The 27,635-nt window shown below is 39.6% G+C and overlaps 2 protein-coding genes across 2 annotated transcripts in view; both read right to left on the bottom strand.

Annotated features, from left to right (window-relative positions):
- si:dkey-28b4.8 (sarcoplasmic/endoplasmic reticulum calcium ATPase 2) overlaps positions 1–18,719 on the bottom strand; it is a 30,447-nt gene extending 11,728 nt beyond the window's left edge. The window contains exons 1-14 of the mRNA XM_068727783.1: positions 18,370–18,719; positions 16,457–16,576; positions 15,210–15,227; positions 14,984–15,066; positions 14,693–14,797; positions 13,714–13,852; positions 7,984–8,150; positions 5,637–5,792; positions 5,404–5,545; positions 4,949–5,115; positions 2,259–2,347; positions 1,988–2,090; positions 1,709–1,840; positions 1,269–1,394 (exon numbers count right to left, since the gene is read on the bottom strand). Coding sequence (XP_068583884.1) covers positions 1,269–1,394; positions 1,709–1,840; positions 1,988–2,090; positions 2,259–2,347; positions 4,949–5,115; positions 5,404–5,545; positions 5,637–5,792; positions 7,984–8,150; positions 13,714–13,852; positions 14,693–14,797; positions 14,984–15,066; positions 15,210–15,227; positions 16,457–16,574 — 1,545 coding nt within the window. The 5' untranslated portion in view covers positions 16,575–16,576; positions 18,370–18,719. The remainder of the gene's footprint in view (positions 1–1,268; positions 1,395–1,708; positions 1,841–1,987; positions 2,091–2,258; positions 2,348–4,948; positions 5,116–5,403; positions 5,546–5,636; positions 5,793–7,983; positions 8,151–13,713; positions 13,853–14,692; positions 14,798–14,983; positions 15,067–15,209; positions 15,228–16,456; positions 16,577–18,369) is intronic.
- Positions 18,720–20,266: 1,547 nt separating this feature from the next.
- Positions 20,267–27,391, bottom strand: pold4 (DNA polymerase delta 4, accessory subunit). The gene is made up of 5 exons (XM_068727769.1): positions 27,297–27,391; positions 24,848–24,963; positions 24,119–24,202; positions 23,509–23,620; positions 20,267–20,399 (listed from the first exon to the last, which is right to left on the bottom strand). The coding sequence occupies exons 2-5, from the start codon at positions 24,951–24,953 to the stop codon at positions 20,375–20,377; spliced, it is 327 nt and encodes a 108-aa protein (XP_068583870.1). The 5' UTR covers positions 24,954–24,963; positions 27,297–27,391; the 3' UTR covers positions 20,267–20,374.
- Between the last annotated feature and the right edge of the window lie 244 nt (positions 27,392–27,635).

The following is a 27,635-nucleotide window of genomic DNA, read 5'->3' as shown; positions in this document are numbered from 1 at the left end:
CCCATATCACGTGACCAGAAATCATAAAAAACAACATTGATTATCGATCGACTAAAAGGTTAATTTAACATGGACAACTGATTACAGGCATTGCTGATCTTGTTGTCTTGACTAGCAGCTGTTGTCCAGTCTGCATGTCTGCGGAGGAAGCAGCTGTTAATGGAGTGATTAGTGAGCTGCGTGACCAGCGGCGTTATCGGACCAATGGAGCAGACGTCTGAAGTCAGGGTTAGCGGCTTAGAGGAGGGTGATGGACACAAAACGGAGTTTCCTATCCTTATTAATGCTTATTTTGTTCAGCACAACTATTGTGAAGTCCGCAGATAAAATGTAAAGGAACAAAAGCAGTAATTGCTCTCCAGTAGGACAGAGACTTTAGCCACCAGCCCAGCTACCAGTGAGAATAGACAACGAAACCGAGAGGGAACGAGTGAGAGACGTGTGTTGACCACATTTATGACCCACAATCTAGTAAACTTTTATGTGTAAGTGTTGATTTTAAAGTAAATGTGATGTGTGCGTGTGTGTGTGTGAGTGAGTGAGAGACCCGTAGCGCTGTACGTTAAGTCTGAAAAATAAAACTTCTAAAACTTTCTACGAATTGTGTCTGTTTGAGTTTATAGAGGAAGATTTTAGAGAAGATCTCAAGTATCAAACATGACCTTTCATTATTAAAGACTACTTTATTATTCTGTCGTATTTTTTTTAACTAAGCAACCAATCTACTTCCTGTTGACATCCCCTGTTGCGCATCCCCAGTGTACGTGAAGAGTCACGTGATATTTGTTTTCAGGCGCGTTAGTCTGGACGGAGATCATTTCAAAAACGATGCTGTAACGCCGTGTGGACGGACATCGTTCTCAAACAAAAACGGAGTAGTATGGACATGGCCTAAGACAAGATGATGGAGCCGATCCCAGCTGACATTGGGAGAAGGCAGGGTTCACTCTGGACAGGTCACCAGACTATCACAGTGCTGACACAGAGACAGACATGCTCACACCTACTGGCAATTTAGAGTCATCACTTAACCTGCATGTCTTTGGGCTGTGGGAGGAGCCGAGAATCCGGAGAGAACCCACTCTAACAAAAATGATTGTTTAGGCTGGACTCGATTGACTGAAATATTCAATATAATCTAATGAAAGAGGACATCTGACACAGGACTAAAATGTTTGAGTTGTGGTCAAATAAAACTATATAAAAATTACTAAAATGTGACTGGAAATTGAATGCGGGCACTGGATAACTAGTGGTGTGGAACACACCTTGACAAACATCTTGGCTCCAGAGGAAGACCTGGTGAGTTTATTGGATGAACAGAAGACAGACATAGACTTCCTGTCTCTGGAAAACTCCAAAGTCAACTCCTTCCTCATCAGCTGCTTAATCACCTGAAAACAAGCAATAAACAAAATTAGCACAATTCAGTGAGCTTTTTGCCAGAACGTACAGAAATAAAAACACGTTGCTGTAGTCACTTTGAAACACTCAGACAGAATGTGAAACCACTCAGTACAATCGCTCGGTCTCTTAGGTAAGGACGTTAGAGAGAAGTCGATGGAAAAGGTTGCAGCATAAAGGATGCAGAGGTCAGAGGGAAGGATCAATGAGTCATTAGCACCAGCACTTTCTTTAACTTTACAGAAGCTTCTCTCTCACACACACACACACACACACACACACACACACACACACACACACTTACGGAGCAGCACGCTGTAGCTCTCTCAGCGGGGCTAATTCCTATCAGGTCAGTGTCGAACACGTTCATTTTCTCCACCAGACAGCAGAGAGCGGTCTCTGTTGCCTCCCCAACCTTCTCATACACACCCTTGGCCTGGAACACAGAAACACAGTAACACACGCACACACACAGAAGGGACAGAGGTTAAAGTATGCTGCTGACGGTATTTGTGGTAACACACATTCAGTTGGGAATGTTCCAGCACCATATACGGTAATCTATCGAGCAGTCATGTCTTACCTCATTGTAGTCCAGTGATGAGTCATTGCACAGTGCACAGATGGAGGCCATCTCCACCAGGCCTTCATACCGACTGGGCTTCACCACTGAGCCGTCCTTATAACTAAAAAGACAGAAGGAAATGCCACAGAGGAAATAGGAATAAAGAGGGGAAAATTCGAGGCAATGTATACAAATGTTTAGAAAATGGAAGGAGAGATAAATTGTGGGCTCTCATAATCCATAAACTGTCAGGGTTAAGGGTTAAGTGTTAAAGGTTAAAGACACTCACACTTCCCCTTCAGGGGCGTAAGTAGATCCAGTCACTGTGAACTCGCTCAGGCTGCAGCGCTCCCCTGACACACTGTCTACGACAAACATCTAAACACACACACACACACACACACACACACACACACACACACACACACACACACACACACACACACACACAAACGGACAATGCAGTAGTAGATTAGTTCAATCATATTAGAAGATCACAGGTTAGGTCCACATTCCAACAGGCCATTCCACCTCATGAGCAGTAGGTTTTTAAATCAAAGCCGACACTTCATCCAGGAAGACTTACTGTGATCAAACAGGACATTCTAAAACGTATGTTCCAGGGTTTCAACAAGTTCAATCTTAAGACTTTTTAAGACCACAAGAAATGTAATACACATTTGTGATTGGGTTAGACTGCTTTCAGTGTTGACGTAGACCAATCGCTGTCCAGAGGTCGCTCGGAGTTCCAGTTAATGTACCAGCAGAACATTATTGAGAGATGGCCTGCGGCAACTTTTCATTGCGGCTCAATGGTTTTCATATTTCATGTGCGATTCTAGCGCTTTGATTCCAAATGGACCTAATTTTAACATCATCATTCACTTCATACAGGCCCTACACTAATATTCTCCATCCAGGTCTGGTTCCCATCGCAGCAAAGGGGAGCAGAACTTAATCTAGGTCTAACTCTGAAAGTGAAACCTAAATCTGAAGCTGGTAGGGTAGCATGATGGTCACCGTGGAGACAGTGAGTCGGTATTTGTTAGGACAGTGTGTGTCGGAAATATAAAGTTTAGGATAGACAGACATGGAAAAAACACACTGCTGCTCCATTTACTACAGTGATGTCACCAGTAATTTTCACCTGGAAGCGCTCGGAGTGGCCACACTAAAGATTTGGAGCACACAGAAAAAAGAGGCAGGGCTCAGCATCTTTTCGGGTACGCTCTGTCATCGTACGCTCTCTCCTCCTACGCTCTCTCCTCCTACGCTCTGTCCTCCTACGCGCTCTGTCCTAGTGCTGGGCGGTATACCGGTTCAACTGGTATACCGGTTTTAATTTCCCGTATCATATTCATTTTTCATATACCGAAACAACTGCTGTCGCTCTTCAACAGGCAGCAAAATATATTGTTCGCCGCGACGGGCATTATGGTTAGAGCTAGTCGTCTTAACTGTATTGAGGGGGACCCTTAATCATGGTTAGAACTTTATAACACAACAATTAATAACCCACAACTAACTCTCTTTAACAGGGCAAAACACCACGACACAACAGTTTGTGACACATAAACAAATTGTAACACTAATAATTGTACATTTATAAAATTACACCACCGAACGGCATGCTGGGTACAGCTCGCTAGCCACCCCGGTAGTACAAGTCTGCTAACAGCAGGGAGAGGCTCCGTCGCTACATTAAGAACAGAAAAGAGCGATGCAGAAGGAACAAAGAGACTTTTGCTTTTTTGGGTATTTTGGTCAGACACATATGCAACGCTGAGTACCGTGTAATATGCGCGGTATTTGTTATAAATGTACGTTGGTACATAGAGGGTGATAAGAAGCTGTACAGGGAGGGGCTTTGGACCCAGGGGAATGTAGGTGAAGGAAACAGGAAGTGACGGAAGACAGCCACACAAACAGCTGTTCACCGCTGGCCTGTGTGTTAAAAATGACGCTTAATAATTAAACGTGCGATAAAATAATTTTCGGCATTAATTAATTAATGCTTTAACGTGAAAAAAAATACCGTGATATACCATGAAACTGGTATAATCTTACAAAATACCGTGATACACATTTTTGGTCAAACCACCCAGCACTACTCTGTCCTCCTACGCTCTGTCCTCCTACGCTCTGTCCTCATTGGGAACTGAAAAAAGACGCTGGCGCTCAGAAAAGGGCGCTACGTGGACACAGGCCCTTACACCTTTTTAGGCCTAAATTTCAGACAATTAAGTTCAATTTGTTAAGACCCACACAAACCCTGTGTATTTTATTGTTTGACACCAAGGCTACTTTTCACCACTGATGCAAAGGAAGATTTTTTTAAATAGTGAAAATGTCTCAAATAGAAGCCTGCTTTCAATTAACATCTGTGGCCAGCAAATAAAGACCGAGTAGAAAATATTTAAGGGAGTTGGTGACATCTTCATCGGTGCAACAGCAGAGTCTGGCATAGTCTGTAGCTTCTCTTTTTAACACTAACTTGACTAATTATTTCCTGTTGCTTTTATGCTTTTAATTGGCTGATTTTTCATTTGATGTTAAGATGCTGTCGAACACTTCCTGTAAATGTTTTATGTTAAAAGTAATCCAGCTGTTGTCGGTAGGCTTTTAATGTGAAACTTTCTAGTAGGCTTTCAGTTATACAATACTCTTTAATGTTTATTTTTACCCAGCCTGTATTAGCTACCCGCCTTTATTTTACTGCTGAACGCTGCCATAACTATAATACTGGCTTTTATAAAATAATTTAGAGTATATCTATTTGTTAAACAGGATGTAAGTGAGCTTTCCTTTGCTAATCCAATGTTAGTATGACAAGCCATGATGCTCCCATCCTTATCAGTATGACGCAATCAGTAACACTGTATCTTATCAATCGTATGAGAGCTAAATGAGGCTGACTGGCCCACAAAGTGATTTTGACACAAGGTGGCTACATCAGTGTGATGTTACAGTCCATCTTACCCTGCAGACTGACATCTGGTTGGTTGTCAGTGTTCCTGTCTTGTCAGAGCAGATAACAGATGTGCAACCCAGCGTCTCTACTGATGGCAGGCTGCGGACGATGGCGTTCTTCCTGGCCATCCTCCTGGTGCCCAGAGCCAGGCAGGTCGTGATGACTGCTGGGAGGCCTGTGAGGAAACACAACAGGTGGACGATGGTGATGAGAAAGCTTCTCCATTCATAAAAGATATTGATGCTGGTTGATTAGCTGTGCAATTAGGGGTGCATTTCAACCTTTGTGGGTGCTTTGAGAATTACACGCTTTCTTTTTCTCGTAGTTGCATAGGTTTAGTAGCCGCAAAAGCCCCTCAGTGTCTTTAAAAATGAGACTTATAGTTTTTGTAGTAACAAAAGAATTACACATGTTTAAGAAGTGACTTTTCTGCATAGATAGATAGATAGATTAGATGTTCGACCTTCTGGTATGGCAGCTACAGCTAGCGCAACAGCGATCTTGAAATAGTAAACAGCTCCTCTCAGCCAGCTGCCTCCATGGACCGGGTCATTGAAGTGTCCCACATTAATGGCCCACACTGCCACACAGATCACACTGATGACCTGCAGGTTAAAACAAGACAAGTGTAAGATTGTAACACAGACGATTAAGTTTGAGTCCAAAGTGACCATAAAAACACACACAGGTCCTTGCCTTAGAAAGCTGTTCTCCAAACTGGTCTAGTTTCTGTTGTAGTGGGGTCCTTTCAGGGTCAGTGGCGGCCATCTCATCTCGGATTTTCCCAATCTCTGTCTGCACCCCTGTTGCCACGACAACCCCGATGGCACGGCCCGCTGCAATGTTGGTACCCTGGACAAAGTTGTGAACTTTACTGTGAAACTCGTTTCCATCATAACAAACTGAGACATAGTAACACACAGTTTGCAGTGTATGTGTCATCTGTATGTGTCTATTCTATATGCTGCCATAGCAGACAAAGGGAAATGTGATAAATAAGTGTGCTGATTTCTTTCCCTCCAATGACAGCAGATTTCCTCCACATCAGTGTGAAGTCACACTCCAGCAGCACTCAGTGAACCACAGCAACAAAGACAAGCTGCAGATCTGCAGCCTGTCAGAGTGATGATGCTAAATAAAACATCACTGGCTGCTGTTTTTTGACCACAGACCACCTGGTGACTCAGCCACACAGCCAAAATATGGATGTACCTTTGTATGAAAAAAAAAGAAAAAAAAAAAGGTTAATGTACTTCTGGGTCAGTTGTGCACCACGGAAATCAACCAGTGCCTAAAATAATGATGCTAATTCTGATGTACCACCTCGTACATAATATAATTTAGTAATTCATGTTACACAACAGTTTGCACAGCTATGTGTTTCAAGTATATAACATGCGACGCTCCCTTTGCTAAGAAATCAAATTTAAAAAGAGGCTCTGATGTGTTCTGGTAACCGGGCTTCTCCTTAGTACAAAAGCAGAACACAGAGAAATAAGCAGTCTGATGTGTGTGGAGGTCTGTATGGTTATACTGGTGTCGTTTCCAGACGATTTAAGGAAGGTGAACACAGTGACTGACCGTGCTTAACGCCACTGTGCTCTGACCTTCAGCTGCTGTAGGGATTTCCTTTTCATACAGTAGCCTATAAAGCAGATACTGTAAAAATCACCCCATTTATTCATAGATTCAAAGCAGACTGATTTAGGCCCACTGACTTTTCTGCTTGAACCACAGTGCTGAATTGAAATAAATGAATCTGTTGTTGCAGCACGTCTGCAGCAAGTTTTTAGTAACACTTGTCTTTATATTTGAGACAAATCTCAAAATAACATTCTTTGAACATCTCCCACGGGTGTGTGCACTCCATTCTTGTGGTTGTTTCCATGGTGCCCAACTGATACAGAGGAACTTTTTCTTTTTACCAGACATCTTTTGTGAGATCTCGCAAAGGTACATTGTTTTTGTTTGTTTTTTAACCTTTGATTTGTTCCCCTCCTCCATGTCCTTTCCCGCACTCCATAGACGAGGGACTTGTGGTGTAGCTGTCAGAAAATGTGGCAGTTGCGCCACTCGGTGGAGCCTCTTACTTTTGAATGAGATTGAGTTACAGCGATGTTTGGTGACCGCCCGAAAAACACAAACCGTAAAACAAACGCACCTCCTGCCCTCCAAGGAAGAAAGGAGTCGCAGCGTGCCTCGCTCTGCTCACTCAGGCAGTCCTGTTGATGACCTCTGAAGCATTAAGTTGTTGTTTGGTGACTGTGCGGTCCATTTAGCTGAGGCTCATGCTAATGCTAAACTAGCATCTTGAACAGAAGCAGCTGCAGACAGCAGGACTCTAATTACACATGCTTCCAACAAAATCAACACATTGATGAACTAAATAAGCGCCACTGTCCTGCTCTGAGGGCATTACCGGTTGGAAGAAGTTATTAATTATTAACAGATAACCGATTTTTAAGGAAGCTGACTATCGGTTCAAGAAATTGGTTTAAATTTGCATCCTAACTCTGAGCCGATTAAAGCTTTACATCACTGTAACTCGTTTTTCTTAGAGCTGCAGAGCTCATTTTTTAGGTGTTCAGTGACCGCTGCCTCAGTAAGTAAACAATTAATATATTGTACTGAACATTGAGATAATTATTTAAGTAGAGAGGTCAGGTACAATTGTACTTTAAGGATAACAAATCCTATTAAAAGACCAATGAAATAGTGCATTTTTTTGGAACTATTTTCAGCGGCGGATTAATCCACATTTGGTCCTCTAGTGAGTATTTGTGGCAGCAGGTCGTTGTATGTGAGTCCAATTAAACTACAGTTTGTGTTTTCATGGCAATGAAGGAAAATGTCATCAAGAGCAACAGTGTGGCTCATTGATATTGACAATAAAAAAATATATCTATATAAAAAATATATAGAATAATTCTATCCTTCAAGTATAAATACTTAAACAATTGGTAGACCCATGTCTGTCTTTCTCCTGGTTTTATGTTGATTGTATGTGAATTAGGAAAAGACAGATATGGCTGTTGAGACTCACAGAGAAGAGCATGTTCTTCTTGTCCTGGTTGACGGCTCGGGGATCCGGTACAGGGTCTGTGTGTTTGAGCACTGACACAGACTCCCCCGTCAGAATGGACTGGTCCACCCTCAGAGTGGTGGAACAGATGGACGTCAGCCTGATGTCAGCTGGGACCTTATCACCAACTGCAGGGTGTTGGGAACAGAAACAGAAAAACTATCTTAATTTCACTTTTGTATTTAGTTCACATAAGGAAAAATGTGGTCTTTGTATTCAATTCTGTCTATTAACGTTGCTTCCCTGACTTAAATAAGCCACAAGTAGTGGGCAACAAGTGAGCCTCTGTAAATGTAAATGGTAGCATGACAAACTCTACAGTTAGACATCATCTAATACTTTTATACGATGTAGATGATGAAGCTTAGAGCTGCCTTCCCTCTCCCTCTCCTACTTTCACACCACAAAAGAACAAGCAAGGTACTAATCTGAAGATGACTCTACTTCTCTCCTGATTTATTACCTCAGTAAACATTGTAAACATGAGTTTATGTCTCAATCTCTAGTTTCAAGTCTTCTTCAATACAGCATGATGTTCATTTAGTAAATTATGGTCCATTTAGAGTCAAATAGCCCATAAAGCAGGGTATGCTTTAGGGTGGGGCTACAGGTTGCTACCAATGCGTTATCCGGTATGGGAGTTCTTCTTATTGTACACAGTCTATGATATATGGCATAACACTGTTGTGAAAATGTTCACTTCTTAAATGCTTTTGCCAACAAATTTGTCCACGAAACCGTGCAGAACCATTTACATGCTGAAAATACTGTCATCAAATGTCGTTAGAATGAAAGTTCTAACATACAAAACAAAACACGCCTAGATGTCTTTTCTGGGCTGGACTGTTTCAACATTTATTTCTTCTGTAATAAAAAGTTCTACGGGCCCTGAAGCTGACCTATATGTGTGTGAACATAAATAATTGTACAAATGAATAAGAAATGTGTGAAATAGTTTTCTTTTTCAAATACATTTTCCTACAGTCACTCTAAACAGTAAATAAACTAATTAACGTGGATAAGTACAGTATGAGGATAATTCTTTGTAATCCAGTATACTGACGCATGTGTCCATTCTTATCTGGTTTGCTAGTTTTTACAGTCAGAAGAGGAAGTTCTGATACACTTTCATGTATGTTTCCATCATGAAGAGCTTAATATTAGTGTTGTTTGACTTGCACATATCAGTCCTATTGTCATTTTTGTATTGAAATATTTTTTTTGTTTTTGATTTGGTGGAATATCTTAAAATGTATTCATATTATGCAAGTCATATTACAGGTACAGAAATGTTCTGTTAATTCATGAGCACATGGACATGTGAGAGCATGAAAACCGTCTTTCCTTAATAAGATCTTCACTAGGATGCGAGCCAAAACCTGGCCTATGTGTAACAGAAATGAAATAAAAATGTTTCACTTGTTCCCAAAGAGATTTCAAGTAGACATCATGTGTTCATATTAAGAAACATGTCTGCATCACGCATAAATTAGGACAGATTGCTACACATCAAAAGGTTAGCATTCTTTCTCTTGTAAGAGCCCAGCCTTTCATAAACTGTTTACAAGTGTTTACATATGTGAGTGAGTCAGAGGAAGCCAGAGAGAAATGAAGAAAGACATCTGAGCCTTTTGCTTTCTTTCTACATTGACTAGTTAAAGAAAGGTTGACACTTATTACGAGATCTATCAAAGAACTACAAGGAAACGTTTGTAGTTTGTAGATGTTGGAGAGAGAGAGCACTGAAACATTTTCTCTAGAGCAGAAATATTTGTTTTTCACTTGCCCAATCGCCACAGAGTTTACTCGTCCTGGGTAAGCGGACAAGCGTTAATGGTGAGCCCTAACCTGCATCCTCCGGTTGCAAAAAGAAGTCTGATTGTATAGAAGTCTATGAGAGAACGACTCTTACTTCTCTCTTGATTTATTACCTCAGTAAACATTGTAAACATGAGTTTATGGTCTCAATCTCTAGTTTCAAGTCTTCTTTAATACAGCATGATGTTCATTTAGTAAATTATGGTCCATTTAGAGTCAAACAGACCATAAAGCAGGGTATGCTTTAGGGCGGGGCTACCTTGTGACTGACAGGTCTCTACCACAGCGTTGTTCGGTATGGGAGTTGTTTGTGTTTTCATCTTACAACTTTAACTCCTTCACAGTGTTTTCCCTTCATGAAACAGTTATTTTTTGGTCACCTAAAAATGTCTTATTCAGCATTTGATTGTAGTGAGTTCCACCCTCTCGTGTTACGAGTTACGTGGTTACAAAAAACAAGATGGCAACAGCCAAAAACCAAGATGGTAGCAGCCAAAATGCTGAACACAAACGTGATGTCACCTAAAATACTGAATCTGAGTTCGCCAACCGGGTTTCTGTGTGATAGAGTAACAGTAGTGAGTGTCCTCTCGCTCTCTAATTTTTACATTGCGATTGCCACAAAATTTGGAATAACTGACCCATCACTAGGTCCTGCCCCTCAAGCCCAGACTCGCCAATCATAGCATCAGCCAGCTCCGACAGCTATCCAGCTCAATTCCATTGACTCTCATGCAATCATTTCAGATGTTTGGATTTGGCACTAGTCATGGTTAAACGTTGTGTAATAATGATACTATTGGTTGGAAGGAGAAACTTTATGTTTCTATGTAAATACCCGTGGAGACAACATTAGCATAGTATCTTAGCACATTACTGACTAACATTAGCACTTCTATGCTACGCTAGCTACTAAAGGTATACCGATTTTTTGTGAATAAAGACCTACCCGGCTTCACAGGAACACTTTTGTCTCAAAGCCAGGATTGTGGTGGTTCACTTTTACACTTTAGTTTCTATCTTTATCTTTTTAACCTGTTGTTGAATAAGTTTGACATCCTGGACCCTTCTGTCTGCTTCTCTAAAATAGTTTTTTTAATTGTGAAATGTTAAAATGCCATCAATAAGCACAACACCACTAAATATGTTGGCAGCTATTTTAGATTTAGCTAGCCTTAATCTTTAGACAAAACTTCTTAATGGTTTAGTCAGATTTTAGTCATTTGTATAGTTTTTGTTTTCATAGTTTTAGTTGAGTCAACAACAACTCTTAGTCGACAAAGTTTACAATACTGTTAGTAAAAATGTATTCTCTCTTAATTTGTCTGTTACTTCTTAATTAATTTAGTCTTAGTCTTATTCCTGTGTCCATTGTCCTTTTTTTAGTCATCATTGGACATTTCAGTGTAGCCAAACTAAATTATCTTAACATTATCTGATGAAGAACACAGGTTGAATTATTAGGAATACAGTCCTCCTGACCGTGCTCATTAGTCATGCCCGGGTCAGTGCAGTGCCCGACATGCAAACATATGCATTAATCCCCACCAGAACCCGACAAGAACACTTTATGCAGGACAGAGACAGGGTGGTGTGTGTGAGTGTTTAGAAGAGAGAGAGTAGGGGGAAGAAAATAAAGAGTTTTTTAGTTTTTGTTTAATGACGTAGGTGCAGTCTCTTCATCGTCTCATCTTGTTCGTGGAAAACAAAGTCAACGAACATTTTTAGTCACAGTTTTCATTAATTAAATAACTTTGCACAAAACCAGACCAATTTGATTTGCTGTGGAAATTAGAGATGTGGGCAGCAACTCAGAGGTCTGGAAACAGACTACCTCAACAGGTAAGTGACTAAAGAAAACATCACAGCTGGTACAAACACAAAGGTTATACTGTGTAGATGTGCTGTTCTGCAGAGAAACCCTGAAGTTGACAAGAATACCTTGTAAAATCAGCCCAAATTACTAACACAAACTACTAGCAGCTTCATTCCAAAAATGTGCGTCTCTACACAGTAAGTTATAGTGTTCACAACATTTTGTTTGGCCAAAAACATTGGAAAAAGAATAGAACTGTGAGTCACATTAAACATAGCCTCCAGCTCTGATTAGTGTCACTGAGTTCCCATGCTCTGGAAGCCAAATACTTTTACTACAGACAGGACACTGGATCACTTACACACACACACACACACACACACACACAAACACACACACACACACACACACACACACACACACACACACACACACACACACACACACACACACACACTTGTAACCCTGCTTCCTCTCTCTGAACAGCCTGAAATGGCAATGGGTATCTGGAGGATTCAACACTTTTCTGACTGGGTCAAGATAAAATCATTCTGTTACTACAGCTGACTGTGTTCATTCAACCCAGCTGGACTGAGGTTATCTGTCGATACAACCAACCTCAACGTGCTGATTCAAATACAAAACTCAAAAGAAATTTAAAAAGCCAGTGCACCCATAGGACAAGGCCCCATCTTACCAATGGCCTTCTTTGACAACAGAAGAGCACAAGACATGTTGTAGGAACAATACCTGGAAGATGCTCAGAGGCACTTAGAGATGCTGATGCTGTTGATGGTTAGATTTTCCACCACCTCCATTTTCACTGGTCACATGGGTGACACACCAGTGGCTATACAACCTTCACAATCTCCCAAAAAGCTAGAGCACTGAATTAGAGATACACCAATCGATCAGCCGGTTGTCAGCTGATCTGCAGCATGAGTGGTGATCACCGATGAGTCTCATATATCTGATATTTTGCAGGTCAAATTTGCACATTGTAGTAGTAGCGCATGATGGTTTTACATCACAGCCACACACACACACACACACACACAAACACACACACACACACACACACACACACACACACACATCATGTAGTGAGTGTGGAAGTTCTTCAGCGTGAGTGAAGAAGATATAGAGATTGCAATATGTAACAACTGCACGTCCAAAATAAGCCGTGGAGGAACAGCCTTCAAAACAGAGGGTTTGACAACAAGAAGGTCCTGTAGCTAAATAGTCAATAGTCGCTGTTTTGTGATTATTACGAACATACAATTGAATTTCAATTTTCAATGAAAGAAAATGTACACAAAATAGTTGTGTATGCTGTCAATTATAGTTCTTGGAAAGACAGAAAATCCGCAAAAATTGCAATCAGTGCATATCTACACTAAATACTAACGATCTCTACATGAACTTTAACATAAATGTAAAACACTCCAAGTGGATCAAGTGTCATTAGCATACTGTAAAAAAAGGATTTATTTCAGCTTTAATGAATTCATACCACAAAACCTTCTCAGATTGCTGCTTTGAGATGAACTTCAATCAAATATTTTCCATGACGGCTTTGTGTGCCTCTCACTGAGTTTCCATGACGACAACAGCCAGAGGAGAGGGCAGAGATTAAGATGTTTGCAGGAATGACTAAACAAAGACGCCACCGTGTTACTTCAACCACGTATAAACAACAACACAGTGTAAATGCATTGTCTTTCCAAGCTCATTGCAGCACTGCAGACACACTGTTAGACAGCACATCAAGTGTGTGTAAAAACATGTTGGGGCTTAAACTTTCCATTACTGATAGCTCCCGTTCATATTCCTGTTTTTTCCCTTCAGACCACCTTATCTCTTTTGAAGAAGCCCGATCAAGTTTCTTTTTCTCCGACCCGATCCAATCCTTTCATACTGAGCATGTGCCGATAGCAAGCCCCGATCCAATCCTTCTAATTTTCTGGATAATACAGCTATACAGTGCACACTTCAAGTACATTTAAGGTAAGAAGTGAAGAGAATGCCACTTCATGTAGTGTTATTTGCCTGCTTACCAGCGACCTCCACAATGTCTCCAGGAACGATGTCTCGGGCTCTGACTCTCTGGACGCTCTTCTTGTCCTGTCGGTACACCTTGCCCATCTCTGGCTCGTACTCCTTCAGAGCCTCAATGGCATTCTCTGCATTACGCTCCTGTGGGACACGGCAACATGGAAAGGTTCTATGACTTTCTTTCAATTAATGGAACAAATGCATGGTTGTCCTCATGGAAGGAGTGACAGGTAGCAACAGTTATTATAGAACAAGAGACAGTTCTCTCTTTGAGACATGGACATTTTTCAGCAGGTATTCAAAAGTGGGGAATGGTTCATGAACAGTAGAGAAAACACAAGTACACAGACCAGTTACTTCTGTTTGATTCGCACCATCCAAGTGAGCATTTCAATGCCCATCCAACAGGCTTTAAAAACCTGTGGTTGCAATGACTCTGTTAAAACCCAAAGTAAGTCAACAGGAAACGCCAGACCAAATAAGACACGAACAACACAGGATGAACTACACTGTGGTCCCACACGTAGTGTCTCTGAAAGGAATTCTGAGAGCTGTTTCTTTTATTCAGCCTTCTATCATTGATATAAACGGGGTGGACAAAATAATAGGCAAGGAGAGGTTGAAACAAAACCTGAACATTAGAACGGTCATGAAGGGAGGACCTAGTGCAGGTCTGTTGGAGGCTTGAGAACTAAACAATACGGAAACGCAAAATACTCACCTCAAAACTATTTATACCAGCAACTATGCATATTTGGGACAGTTGCAGCACTTTTTCAAAAACAGGTTTGAATAAATCTGTGCAGGTAGAGGACCAACTACCAAGATCCTTTTGACCCAGAGCAGCGTGTCAGTCTGTTGAGCTAAACAGTTGAATAGCCTAAACTACTGCAAGATATTTTATTGAGTTTCCTTTGAGCCAAATGCTCTGAGGGAATTTAACACTAAATAAGTTTAGAATACTTGCACCACATTGTTTACCTGCCACACTCCCACAATAGCATTGGCGATGAGGATGAGGAGGATGACGAAGGGCTCAACAAAGGCTGTGATTGTCCCCTCCCCTTCTTCAAACCAAGCCAGGGTCTACGAGAAAGACAAGACGGACAGAAAGTTGATTTTGCGTTATTAAAACTTGTGTGTGTGCGTATATAGCAGGGTTAAACTAATGGATCTGTTTACACAACTACACAGTCCATACAAACTTGTACAAATATTACCAGTACTTGCGCTTGTATATGTGAGTGTGTATGTGTTTTCTCGTTTCCTTACAAAGGAGATGCACGCAGCCAGCAGCAGGATTCGGACCAACAGATCCTCAAACTGTTCCAGGACCAGCTCCCAAAGTGACTTCCCTGCATGAGGACACCAAAGAGCACAATGAGCAAAGAAAGAATCTTTAATCTAGATGAGATACTGATGACCATGGAAGAAACACAAAGACAGAAGAGGACCAGAATAGAATGTAATACAACAGATAGACTGATAGATAGCTCACCTTCTTCAGCTGGCAATTCTGTGAGTAAAGACAGATTAAAGATAGATAGAAAGGAGGGAGGGAGGATAGAGATGACATCATCATCAACACTGCTACTTTGATTCATAAATCACAGTGCGAAGTAGTGAGCAGTTCTTTTTCTTTCCTCAAGCACTTGCAGCATATGATTTTTTGCAGCAGCAGCAGAACTTGATTGATAATGTGCTTGCTGATACTTGAACATGATGCAGATATACAGGACCCCTTTTACTGAAAACAGAATATATGATGCAGGGGCAGACACATATTTTGAATGGTGGACCATGTACAGAAAGATAGAGGGAGTTAAATAAGTGAATGTGTAGTTTTTAACCAATTACACTGCAAGACAACCTTGTGTGCCTTAGAAAATACATTTTCTATGAAAATAACTACACAACACTAAACTGTTTAACATTTGATATTACAGTAGTTTACTGGTGTACCCACATATTTATAAAGTAGTTCTGTATCTGCTGCTCTAAAATGTGATTAAAATGAATCCAATATCTTTTAAACAGTAATACAGTGTATTGTCTATGTGCTCATTTAAAATATAGGATATTTTTGTAGAAATCTGTAAATTAGTAAGTTAAAACAGGCAGAAATTGCCAAATATTGGCTCGAGGGCCCACTTCAAGATCACAATGCAAATGTAAGATATAAATCTGTCTAATATTAAGATGTAACAAACAGAACAGAAATAAATGGTAAAAGATTGGTATCTGTGCCAAGAGGTTGAGATAGAGACACTTTCACTAAATTTAGTTTAGACTACAACTAGTATTTAAACTAGGTTGTACAATGTACAGACAGTGTCATTTATTAGAAAGATGCTCAAGCCATATTCTTGTTTCTTTTTTAAAAATCCCCAGATATAATAGATGTACTGCAGAACAACAGCACTGTCCAGTAAATGTGTTTCCATTGAACACTGAACTGAACATGTCATCAATACAATGTTAACAAATGAGAAGCCTTTAACCTGAATGTAGTCTAATGTTGTATGAATAAGTATTTTATTATGATAATGGTTATCATTGTATTAGTGGCAGTAGTAGTAATAAGTGTAGTAACTTCATTATCAACATAAACAAAATCCACTGCACACTTTAACTCTCATGAGACTACAGTGAATAGACAGACAGACAGACAGATACTTTATTAAATAGTTAATTTCTTTTGAAGAAATTGAATAAGTGTTTAATGAAAAAAAAAAAAAAAAGTACCGTTGGGTCCCCATCTCTCCCTGGTCTTCTTCAGCTGCTCACAGCTCAGACCTGTAGACTCATTGACACTGAAGAAGCCCAAAACCTCCTCCACCGTCTTAGTATGAGCATTATCCATCACTATGGAGGCAGGAGGAGACAGAACACAAGGCAATATCAATATCAGCAATAAGCTTCTTCAATACCCGTCAAAGCTTTATTTTAATAACTTACAGGGGCTGTAAGAAAAGCAGCTTGTGTCTAGAATTATCTAGGAAGGTAATATGGGTTTAATAAGGCTGACACTTATATTTAAGGTTGAAAATGTAAACAGCAAAATCTTTTTCTGTATTCAACATTTTTTAGATTTTACAATTTTCATGACAAGATACCAAATCAGACACACCACATCAGCAGCATCTTTGAAATCCCATTTTAAAACCTTTTATCAGAAAGCATTTATGAATATGTTGCTGGGTTTTATATGTTTTTAGCTTATTCTGATGTATTACTGTTTCTGGTTTTTAGCTGCTGTTTTTTCTTCTTCTAGAAAGCACATTGTAACCTTGGTAACAAAAGTGCTATATAAATTAAGTTCATTATCATCATTATATAAAATATTTTTGAAAATTCAGTGATTATGTCATCAGACTAATGTTCGTATTAGTCCCATTTTCCCTTTCAGATATAGAGCAAACTGACTGAGAAGAGGGCAGTATTTCAGTGTTTCCACTCATGAAAGGTATCCTGCTTCTTCAATGTGTAAACGCGACTCACTGTTACAGCACGAGCTGGCTGGGGAGTCGCACCTACTGTATAGCTAAGCAACCAGAGACAAACAGGCCCGAGAGACGTGGACCAGTATCCATAGGGTCTGAGCTGACTCTGAACAAACATCATCTCCCTGGGTTGCATCCAATTACACAATATTTATGTGTGTGTTTTTAGAATGTACTTCTCTGAAAGGCTACTGGTTCTCGGACTTATGTCACTCCAGACTCCATTTTTTTATTCTTTTTTTTTTTTTTACAATATCACACTCTCTTGCCCATTGACACATCAGAAGTACCAGTTGGACCAAGACCAGAGGCCTGTTATAGTTAGTAAGTAAACGTTGGTTGACATCTAATGCACCGAGTGGGCTAGTTTTCACACATTTAGAGATTATTAGATATACGGTAATAATTAATTTGCCCGTTATTCTCATGATCTCCATCCACCACTGTGACCGTGTGTAAGAGAGCGGCTTGAAATAATTGCAAAACTTTTAACATTATTTAACGTTACCGGTACGTGCTTCATGGTATCGTCTATGCCACATTTATCACAAGACTCTCTTTAACATGATTCGTCAGCGGCCTAAATCAGGTTGTACGACGTGGACCATAACATTATTAACTCCAGAGGATCTCCCGAAAATCACCTAAGCCAATATCTGCATCTGCAAAGAACAACGTTGAGCGGCCGCCCCTGCATTGTGCACAGGTGCCAGACATCATGTTAATAATTGGTTAACAACGACACAAGAATGATGAGAACACTTCCGGTCATTTACTTAACGTAAGGCATACAATTGTAAGGGTTAACGTTACACACTTACTAGCTGTTATTACGAGGAGCCTCGCCTGAATTCTGGGTAATATGGATGCATCCATATTACCCAGAATTCAGTCATGACATAACGGCAAATGTGCAAACACACTGCTGGTTAGGCTTGCCAGCAATATGAAATGGCTGCATAGTGAACTGGTTATACGCGTATACCTTAAGTCAAATGACAGGTGAAAAAAGCATTACAGGCTAAAGCCTTCGCGCCACAAGCTAATAGCTAGCTAGTGAGCTAACTTACATGGACATCCTGTAGGTGACTAGCTAGCTAGGCAGTTAGCGCTACGTTCTAACGTTAATCCTCAGGAGATGAACAGGTTGCTTACCAGAGTGTAACGTCCGTCCACTGTCACTACACTGTTAGTAAGACACGGTATATCACAGCACCATGCGTTTTGGATTGAATTCCCCACAACAACGAAAAAAAGCAGCAACAAATATCTAAAAAAATTGCTTTTACAACAGGCTATCTAGCTTAATTATGCCGTGACAGCTGCTCACATTTCTATTGTAACAATAACGTTATCTAATTCCCGAGTGATAAAATAGTGTCTGTTATAAAACATTAAGGCTTATTTAAGGCAAATTATTCTCCAAATGTGGTTCAAGACTATTTCATACAGACAGCGTCGTATTATTACTCCTTATCCTGGCTGCAGGAGTGTCTGTGGGTCACTAATACTCAGCCTACAGGCAACAGCAGCCAATAAAAATCAAGCTACCCAATCACAAAATACAACTTCCGGGCTTAGCCTTCAAAGTAAACATTTCTGCTTAAGAAATACTACATGCCGTGAAATAATGTATCATCGTATTTCAGGACAATGCTTGGTAAGAGTATTCTCGACCAAAGGATAACTGACAGCTGTATTTGTTCCAACACCAACAGATTTTGGACTTTTATTTTAAATAAAAATCGTCTGACTTCTCATACTATCGCAGGTAAGTCTGTCTACCTTGACGCTGCTGCCCCATAATGACCGTGATTAACGGCATTTGCCAGTGCAGAAAACCAACAGAGTTAAGCACAAACCAATGAGAGGCCCGGGAATCAGACTGACGCAAAACATTAACACATCAACGTGTAGAATCCTCTTAAATCCCGCCCACTAGAATCCTTTCCAGCAGAAGCGCCCGCCTCTGATCCCAGTCACCCAGCTCTCGATCAATCAGCGGGCGGTGCGTCTGCGGTCGTTTTTCATACACTGGTCAATTTTTTGATTTTGGTCTGTTTTTCTTTCATAACAAGAAGCAAGAAAACCTCCAAAATACACATCCAGGTGTTTATTTTATTACTTAGTTTATTTGCTTCTTTAGATTTCTCCTAAATTCACTAAAAGTTACCATAAGATAATGTCTCATTTGCATATTTAAACATAACATCTCAGAACACTTGTAATACAAACAAAATAATTGTCTTAATTTAAGTAAATAACAGGTGAAGTTACATGGTGATATCTAATTAGGTAATTGTTTATCCTAATCACCTGTAGTTTCTTCAAAATGTATGTCATTTTACAAAACATATCTTTAAAGAACCTTTTCTCAAAATGACTCTTTTAGACCCATACAAACACCAAACCTTCCACTTTTATTCCTTTCTACTGTATACTCTGAAGGCTTTTACAGAGGGGTTTGTTATTATATCATTCATAGCACATATTTGATAAGATAATTACCTCATTTGAATATTTAAACATACATTTTTGTAAATTTTCAGAAAAGCCATTATACAAAAAAAAGGTTTAATGAGGTCTCCCGTTAAACTTGAAGAGTACATTCTCTGTTTTTCAGCTGCATTCTCAATGGATAAACACTAGCTCCACAAAGAGAGACCTTTATATTACAAGAAGTCAGGGCCATGTATGTGTATTATCATTTCATGTTCCAATAACTGTGTTCCATCACTTTAACCACTAACATAGAATCATTTTTCATGAATGCTGAACTCTTCCAATGTGTCCATCTCTTGGTAGCATTGTAGAACACATGCACTCACTCATTCTCTACCTCATGTATCCCCTGGAGTTGAGAGAGACTGTGTTAAGCTAGGACAGTTATAAAAAGACTGAGGCAAATGTATGTCAGTGTGTAGATCCCATGGGAGATACCAGAGGGGAGGAAATGATCTGAGTGTGTAACACTTTGTCATTCATGTCTGTCACCACTTCACAGCGAGGTAATCCCTCACTCCATTATACATCACAAGATAGAAGAGGCCAGTATTTTTAGCAGAATTCTTTTTTAATCAAAAATGTGAATACAAACTTTGCATGGACAAGACCACCTAGTACAATAAAAAGTAAATCTGCATTATTTTCTCTTTCTTCTTCACAATGGATATTCACTCCACAGGCTGAAAGAGAAAGAACACAATCATTACCAACAAAGAGAGGGACCGACTTTATTAATATGAATCTGTGTCTCTAAGAGGTAGAGATGAATATCATTCCTATTGTTTTTAGCAGTACATGAACTTTGCCTAAATTAAATGGAGACTACAATTAATCATAATTATTATTTACTGTAAATCTTTAGAATCACATAATAATTAAAGAAGAAGAAGAATCCAAGCAGGCCTTCCATATTGACAGTGTTTGATAGTCTTGGTTTATGGACACATTGTGGTTACACAGGTTTAATACTCGGCCTTACAGATATAGCTGGTTTCACTTGATAAGAAGATTCCCCCCGGTGGCAGAGACTAAGAGTTGGATATATTTCATAGCATGATACATTCTCCATTTCATAGTGACGGTAAGTGATAGTGGTGTAACGGACCACGGTTGATCCATGATCGACATTCATGCTTCTCTAGTCACCGATCTCTGATAATGTTACATTGTAAACAACCAAAACGAGTTAATTGACAGGAGGAGAGCTAAGGTTCTGTTCAGTTACATTATGATGCGTTCAGGCTCTGTTCAGTGAAAATGAGGATTGAGCGAAGGTAAATTCTAACGTTATCATGATGTGTTCACATGTGATCTGTAAAATATAGGTTTGGTGATAAACTACAATAAATCCAGTAGTTTGAAGGAGATGTCTTCACATGAATATAAAATAGAGATGAATTATGAGTTATTAAACGTCCTAACACTAACTCTAAGCACATTATAATACATCATTACAAATACAAATAGTAGTACAAGTAGCACAAGATTTATTTTAATACATAAAAGTACAATCTTTTATTTCCTATTTTGAATTGTGTGTTTTTATGAGGGAAAAAAACACTATAAGTAAAGTAAAAGGATTTATGATCCATTGCACCACTAGTGCTATATTAAGCACTAAGTGAGATACAGCATGTGTGGCAGCTTATGTATAATCATGTCTGCCATGTATCTTAGCTTATGAATGACGTCATTGATATGCTGCCGTATTGATAATACATATTTTATACTATAATTGTTATAAATTTCATGGTAATAACACATTATGATTTATTACATAGCATGAAGATAAGAAATCTGAATTAAAGGGCAGGTCTATCTGCACTCTTTTCAAAAGGAAACGCCCACTCAGCCGTGAGCAAAAAGCAGTGACGAAGGATACCACAGTAAGCTATTCAATAAGGTTATGAACAATGTGAACGTCAACAGTAGCTGAGTCAATGTTAGCTGCGCTAAGTTTGGAAATAACTGAAAGGGTTAGTTTGGATTTTTTAAAGTGGGGTTGTATTGCCCTATTCTGAAAGGTAAAATGACTGTTTTGTCAATGGAGTCTTGTGTCTTTGCAGAGTGTGATATAACAGCTTCAGTTCCCTGTCAGAAAGGGCCACCTGACGACGAGGACAAGTGGCTGTGGATGGGACGGGGAACTAAAGCTGGAATACCGCTCACCAGACTTCCATGATGGAAAAACCTATGTAGGTTATGTTTTTAGGTATTCAGAAGGGGTACTAGCCTGGAGACCCCCCACCGTGTCAGGACCCAGAATCCTGAAAATACACCATGGCACAGAGTATAATCCTTCCAGTCACACAACATCAATTTCATGTTGTTTCAGTAAAGACTTTACATATTTTAGAGAGCAACCAGGATGTAAGGGGGAAAAAAGAAAAGAAAAGAGCACTGAGACTATGTTTCTATCGAAGTATATAGAAACCAAGGAATGAAGTCAGCTGTGTAGTAGGAAAGGTGAGTATCTGGTGATGGAGAAGAAGCAGCCTCATCAGCTGGTGGCAGAAGTCACTGTTTCCTGATTTTGTGTGATAAACAGTCCACCACATAAGGCTCTGGGTCAGCCCCTCCTTTGATTAAAAAAAGGGCTAATAGAACAATGACTTATTAAGTGTGTATGATTGTTAAGCATTCAAAAATAAATAATACAGACACATAATTGTATTAAAAGTTGCTAAAAAATAAACACTTAAGTCATCTTTGATGCAACATTCACAGGAAATAATTACTGTGTTTACTATTTAGGTTAATTGTACAATGCATCCGTTGTTCTGTACAACCGCTATTGTTATGCATTAAATATAATATGAAATATTCATAAAACATGTCACTTGGTCAGTTCGCTCAATGATAGAAAAGGGGTGCTCTAGGAAAAAGGTTGGGAACTACATTAGTTTCTGTCCCATCACAGCCATGACTACATCAATCTGAAACTTTTGATTCATCTGTAATCTTTGTGCACTATAACAAACCTAAAGAATATTTTAAACTGGATCAAATTCTACCTTTCACAATTTGGTAAGTAATTTGAATGACAGCTAAATCTTTTGATCTGTGGTAAGACATACTTCTCTCAATGTGACTTAATAGTTTAACAGTTAAAGGTGTTATGAGAAAGTAAGTTATATACTGTAGAAACCATTACTTTAGCATTGACTGCCTCCAACAATTTCTTATCAACAGAATTGTCATGGCTTAAGGATAATACTTGAAGTCACATAATTCTAGAGTCATTATTAGTCACTTTACAACCATCAGTTGTCAATTGGCTCAGTATAATAAAAAAACTATTTGCAGCCATACCTGTTGACAATAGGTTTCTCCCCAACACGGTTCATCCAGATTGGACATGAGGGGAGGGATGGGCCAGAAAAACTAGACATCCATGAAGTTCTTTAGCTACCTCACAGGAATGGGGGATCATGGGATTGCCACTATTATTGATCACACTTAATACTTAATACTCTTTATTTTTAGTTATGATTTTTTTGTTCAAACCACCTCCAACTACCTTCTACATAGTGTTTGAGTATATATCTGCCATTAGAGGATAGATAACACAGACTACCCATATTGCTAGAGGTGGTGGATGACATAGTGAGTATAGGCATTAATACAAAGTAAGCATTGTGTGGTATTTCAAATACTCTGGGGATACCACCAATGGGGATGTGTGTGTGTGTGTGTGTGTGTGTGTGTGTGTGTGTGTGTGTGTGTGTGTGTGTGTGCGTGTGTGTGTGTGTGTGTGTGTGTGTGTGTGTGTGTGTGTGTGTGTGTTACCTCAGGTTGTACTCGGGGTCTGTGTGTGTTTGCAGCAGCAGGTCTCTGATTTCCTCAGGTGGGCTCAGACCATGAAGCTTTGCTCTCTCCCATCTCTGCAGCCTGCTGATACCTGGAGAGAGAGAGAGAGAGATGATACGATGAACCTTTCGTGTGGTTAAAAGCTGTTTTTGCACTACTACATATTTACTGTTCCCGATAACAATGCACAAAGACAGCATCAATACAGCTTTGTGCATTGAGATGACATTGGAGGAGGGACTGTAGTAAAACATGGACATAAAGTCTGTGAATACTGTACAGCCTAAAGCGCAGCAGTAAGACTGAACCAAACAGTAGAGCCTAAGCAAAGAGCTAACAGTGGATTGAGGGGAAGCGCAGAGTTTGTGGTCCCTCTCTGTGGGTTTGTCACTACGAGAAAAAAACAAACTGCTCCTCCTCCTTTCCATATGTAACTTTGGTGAATCAACTGCACTATCTATATGTTAAAATGATATGTATATAATAATAATATTATATTATATTGTTATATATAATATTCAAACCACTTTACCTTCTTCCAAAGCCAGGTATTCTACAGTGTGTGTGTGTGTGTAGGTATGTCACCAACCTGTGCACGGCCCAAATCTCCAGTCCAGATCAAAGTGTGTAAGTCTCTGCAGCTCCTCCTCTCGGACCATGTCAGTTTCAGGCTCTGCTCCAATGAAAAGATCCAGAGATAATTCAAGTCAATGCTACTGTATCACAGCACTGCTCTAACACTGGTAATATTCAACTGAAATAAAAAATTACATTTGACAATAAATATTTAATTATCTTTTTAATGTTCAAAACCATTTTTTTTATTTAAAAAAAACTTCAAAAACTCCCATCATTGACCCATCATTTTCATTGAACATCAAATTAAGTAAACACTGTTTTATTCCTAATAGAGCAAGCCCCTAGGAGGAGCGCCAGGATTTGGAGCTAATTTACATCGTGGCCAAACGGTGGAATTATAATTACAATCCGTCACGTGATGCCACGGAGCCCAAAATTACTTTTCCCCATAGACTTACATTAGAGACATTATATTTTCACATACCGTGACATTGTGATCTTTACAGGGGACATACAGAAGGCGTGTGTCAGTAAGGAAAGACATTTTAAAAGCTGCCTGGAACTTAAGGTAACATAAATCAAAATATGAAAATTTGTAAAATATTGTTTAGTCTTTTTAATGATCCGTAGATGGGGATTGAGATCTGTAGTTCATGTCTGTTTCAGTAAGGGGACATTAGCTACCACACAGAACATAGCTAGCCCAAACATGAGCTCTATACACACTGCTGCTCTTCACCTTTCTGCGGCGGCGGAGGAGTGGGCCTCTTCTCTCGTTTCACCCCATTCCTTGCTTTCTTCACCACCTTGAATGAATCCGTTATCAGTCCACGCTTGGTTGTCATGGTGACTGATCTAGAACGCACAAAAGGGCATACACTTTACTCTTCTTCTTTGCTGTTTATAGTTTGGTGAATTTTGTCCAAAACACATAACAATGTGTTGGGAGGAGAGCAGGCCCTTGTGAATGATTCACATTTCCCCTCAGATATAGGCAGGTGTTAGAGAAGAACCCACTCTATTAAATATGGTGTCATGTTGTTTATTCCCTTGTAAACCCATCTCCGTCAGGATTTTCCTTTTTGGGGTAAAATAGTCCACGACACAAACTATAATTAATATATATAAAATAATTGAATCAAATGAATAATTTCTTATTTTTGTTTATGTTTTTGTCATATACAGGTATATACAATAATGACTGCTGGGTAGTTAGTATGTTGATGTTGTTTAATGTCACGTCTCTATTTGATGTAACGAGACAATAAGATATCCGGTGGATTGTAAGCAGAGGAAGAAGTCATGCCTTCCTAAACATAAAAGCAGAAGTAAGTAGCTACAACCGTCATAATGGCGTCCACTGGGGCCCATCGTCACTACCTAACTCCACATGACACTGCAGACCTGCTTCAAATGAGAAGGGGACTAATATTAGGTTTGAATGAATCAGCGTGTTTCCGAGGGACCAAAGTATTTGAATTGAGTCTGGACCACTTTGAGTTAAGTGTGTATCACACTGTAGGTCAGATGAGAACATGAGTCATAAGTCATCAGCATGAAAGCACACTTTCTGTTCCAGACCACTATAGGTTATACCTTACTCACACTTTTACTTACATTTACTTACAAGTCTCTACTCAGAAGTTCCAGTGTGTAGCATTTCAGTGGATCTATTAGCAGAAAGGTAATAGTATTCATTACTATGTTTTCATAGTGTATAATCATCTGAAACTAAGAATCGTTGTGTTTCCATTAGCTTAGAATGAGTCCTTCATATCTACACAGGGAGTGGGTCCTTGTCACAGAGTGTTGCACCGCCATGTTTCTTCAGGAGACAGAATGGACAAACCCAGCCCTGGCTCTAGGGAGAGCGTTACCTGAAGGCCACCATAGCTCTATACACGCTTGTCAAACTGCAGCAAAGATACTCGATAACTAAAATGCTGTTTTAAATATTTAGCGTTACAAAAATGAGTTAGCTAGTGTGATCGTGAACGTTAGTTGACAGATCTCGCAAGAGTGTGTTGCTGAGACAGAGAAGGGTCTCGAACCGAGTTACATTTCTCCTTAATTGTTTGTCTGCCGTGTGAAAAATTGGTCCAATATTTACTGGAGCGAAAGAATCGGTCATAATCTGTGTTCATGTTCATTTCTCTTATTTGGATTCAACACACTCAGAAAAGGGGCGGGGTAGTGGCAAAACCAACATGACACAGATACAGGAAACTGACTCTTAGTGGGGTGTCTCCATTCAGAACTGTCTCTGACTGCGCTAACCTGAGCGGCACAGTGTAAAACCTTGGCGCCGCCAGCCGCCAGTTGACTCCCATTGCTCCTAAAGTGGTGTTATTGTGGTAAGGATTGCCTCTGAGGAAAGGGAAAGGGAGGAGCAAGCCAAGGGGTATTCAGTTGGTTGCAATCTGCAACCGCACCGCTAGATGCTGCCAAATCTTACACACTGTACCTTTAATAATAATTCACTATCAAGCTATAATTAAGTGATAACATGTTAGCATTAGCCATTGTCTGCTTCAAAACATTCACATTTACCTCTTATGTAAAGTTGAACATGTCTGGGCAAAGGCTTTAAACAACTGACGGCAATTATCATATCAATAATATAACATTTTACAGCTGTTCGTATAAGTAAATTATTATAAATGTCATGTCACATCAAATTAAACTTAAACATCTGATATTTGTTGACATGGTTCTCCATAATATATGCCGGTGTGAAAATTCATCATAATGTTAACGACTCTTGGCGATTCCCTCTTAACTTCAGAATTTACTAATAAAAGCTATTCCAATGAGATTGTGATCTACTGCATTGTGAACCTTTCGGTAGCCTCTACTGACACTCCTTTCTTCTTCCACAGAAGCATACAGGGACTGTATGTAGTTGGAAGAATGTTGAGTTACGACAGCATTAACCAGTTATTACAACTTTACATCCACCTATCACCAACGTTGGTCAGTTACCTTCTAGACGGCTTTACGGATTTACACCAGAAGAGTCTAACGTTGAGTAATCGACACTGAACGCTGCAGGAAACAATGCTTCATTATAGCCTCTTATATACAGTCTGTGATTAATCATTATAGCATACGCTGTAACGTTCTAATAATACGTGAACGTGTTTCAGCGTGCGCAACTTCACGCTCAGCTCTCAGTCTATTGAACTCACCTCGTTCTACAAAGAAGAAAAGCTCTCCAGACGTTTCTCTCTGCTCAGTGTGTTTTCTCTTCATTCAGTCTCCAGCCAAAACAGTGTTCTTCTTCTGTCTCTACGGTAGACTCGACACTGTTGAGCCTCTTTGCTGCCGCCTGCCGTTCATTTCCGTGTATTGCAGGTTGGCAGTGAGCTACTAAAGTGCATTCAAACACACCAATTAATTAACACCACGGGCTCGTGGCTCATTTGTATGGAGGACAAAAAAATGTCTTAAGTATAAATAAATAAATGCATAAATAAATGTATAAATACAGAAATTAATAAATAAAAGAATAAATAAATGCTGAAATA

This window comes from Cebidichthys violaceus, unplaced genomic scaffold, assembly GCF_023349555.1.
Source record: "Cebidichthys violaceus isolate CVI_PGR_0920_01 unplaced genomic scaffold, fCebVio1.0.p SCAF_4, whole genome shotgun sequence".
Classification (NCBI taxonomy): domain Eukaryota; kingdom Metazoa; phylum Chordata; class Actinopteri; order Perciformes; family Stichaeidae; genus Cebidichthys; species Cebidichthys violaceus.
This window is presented reverse-complemented; position numbering and strand designations above follow the sequence as displayed.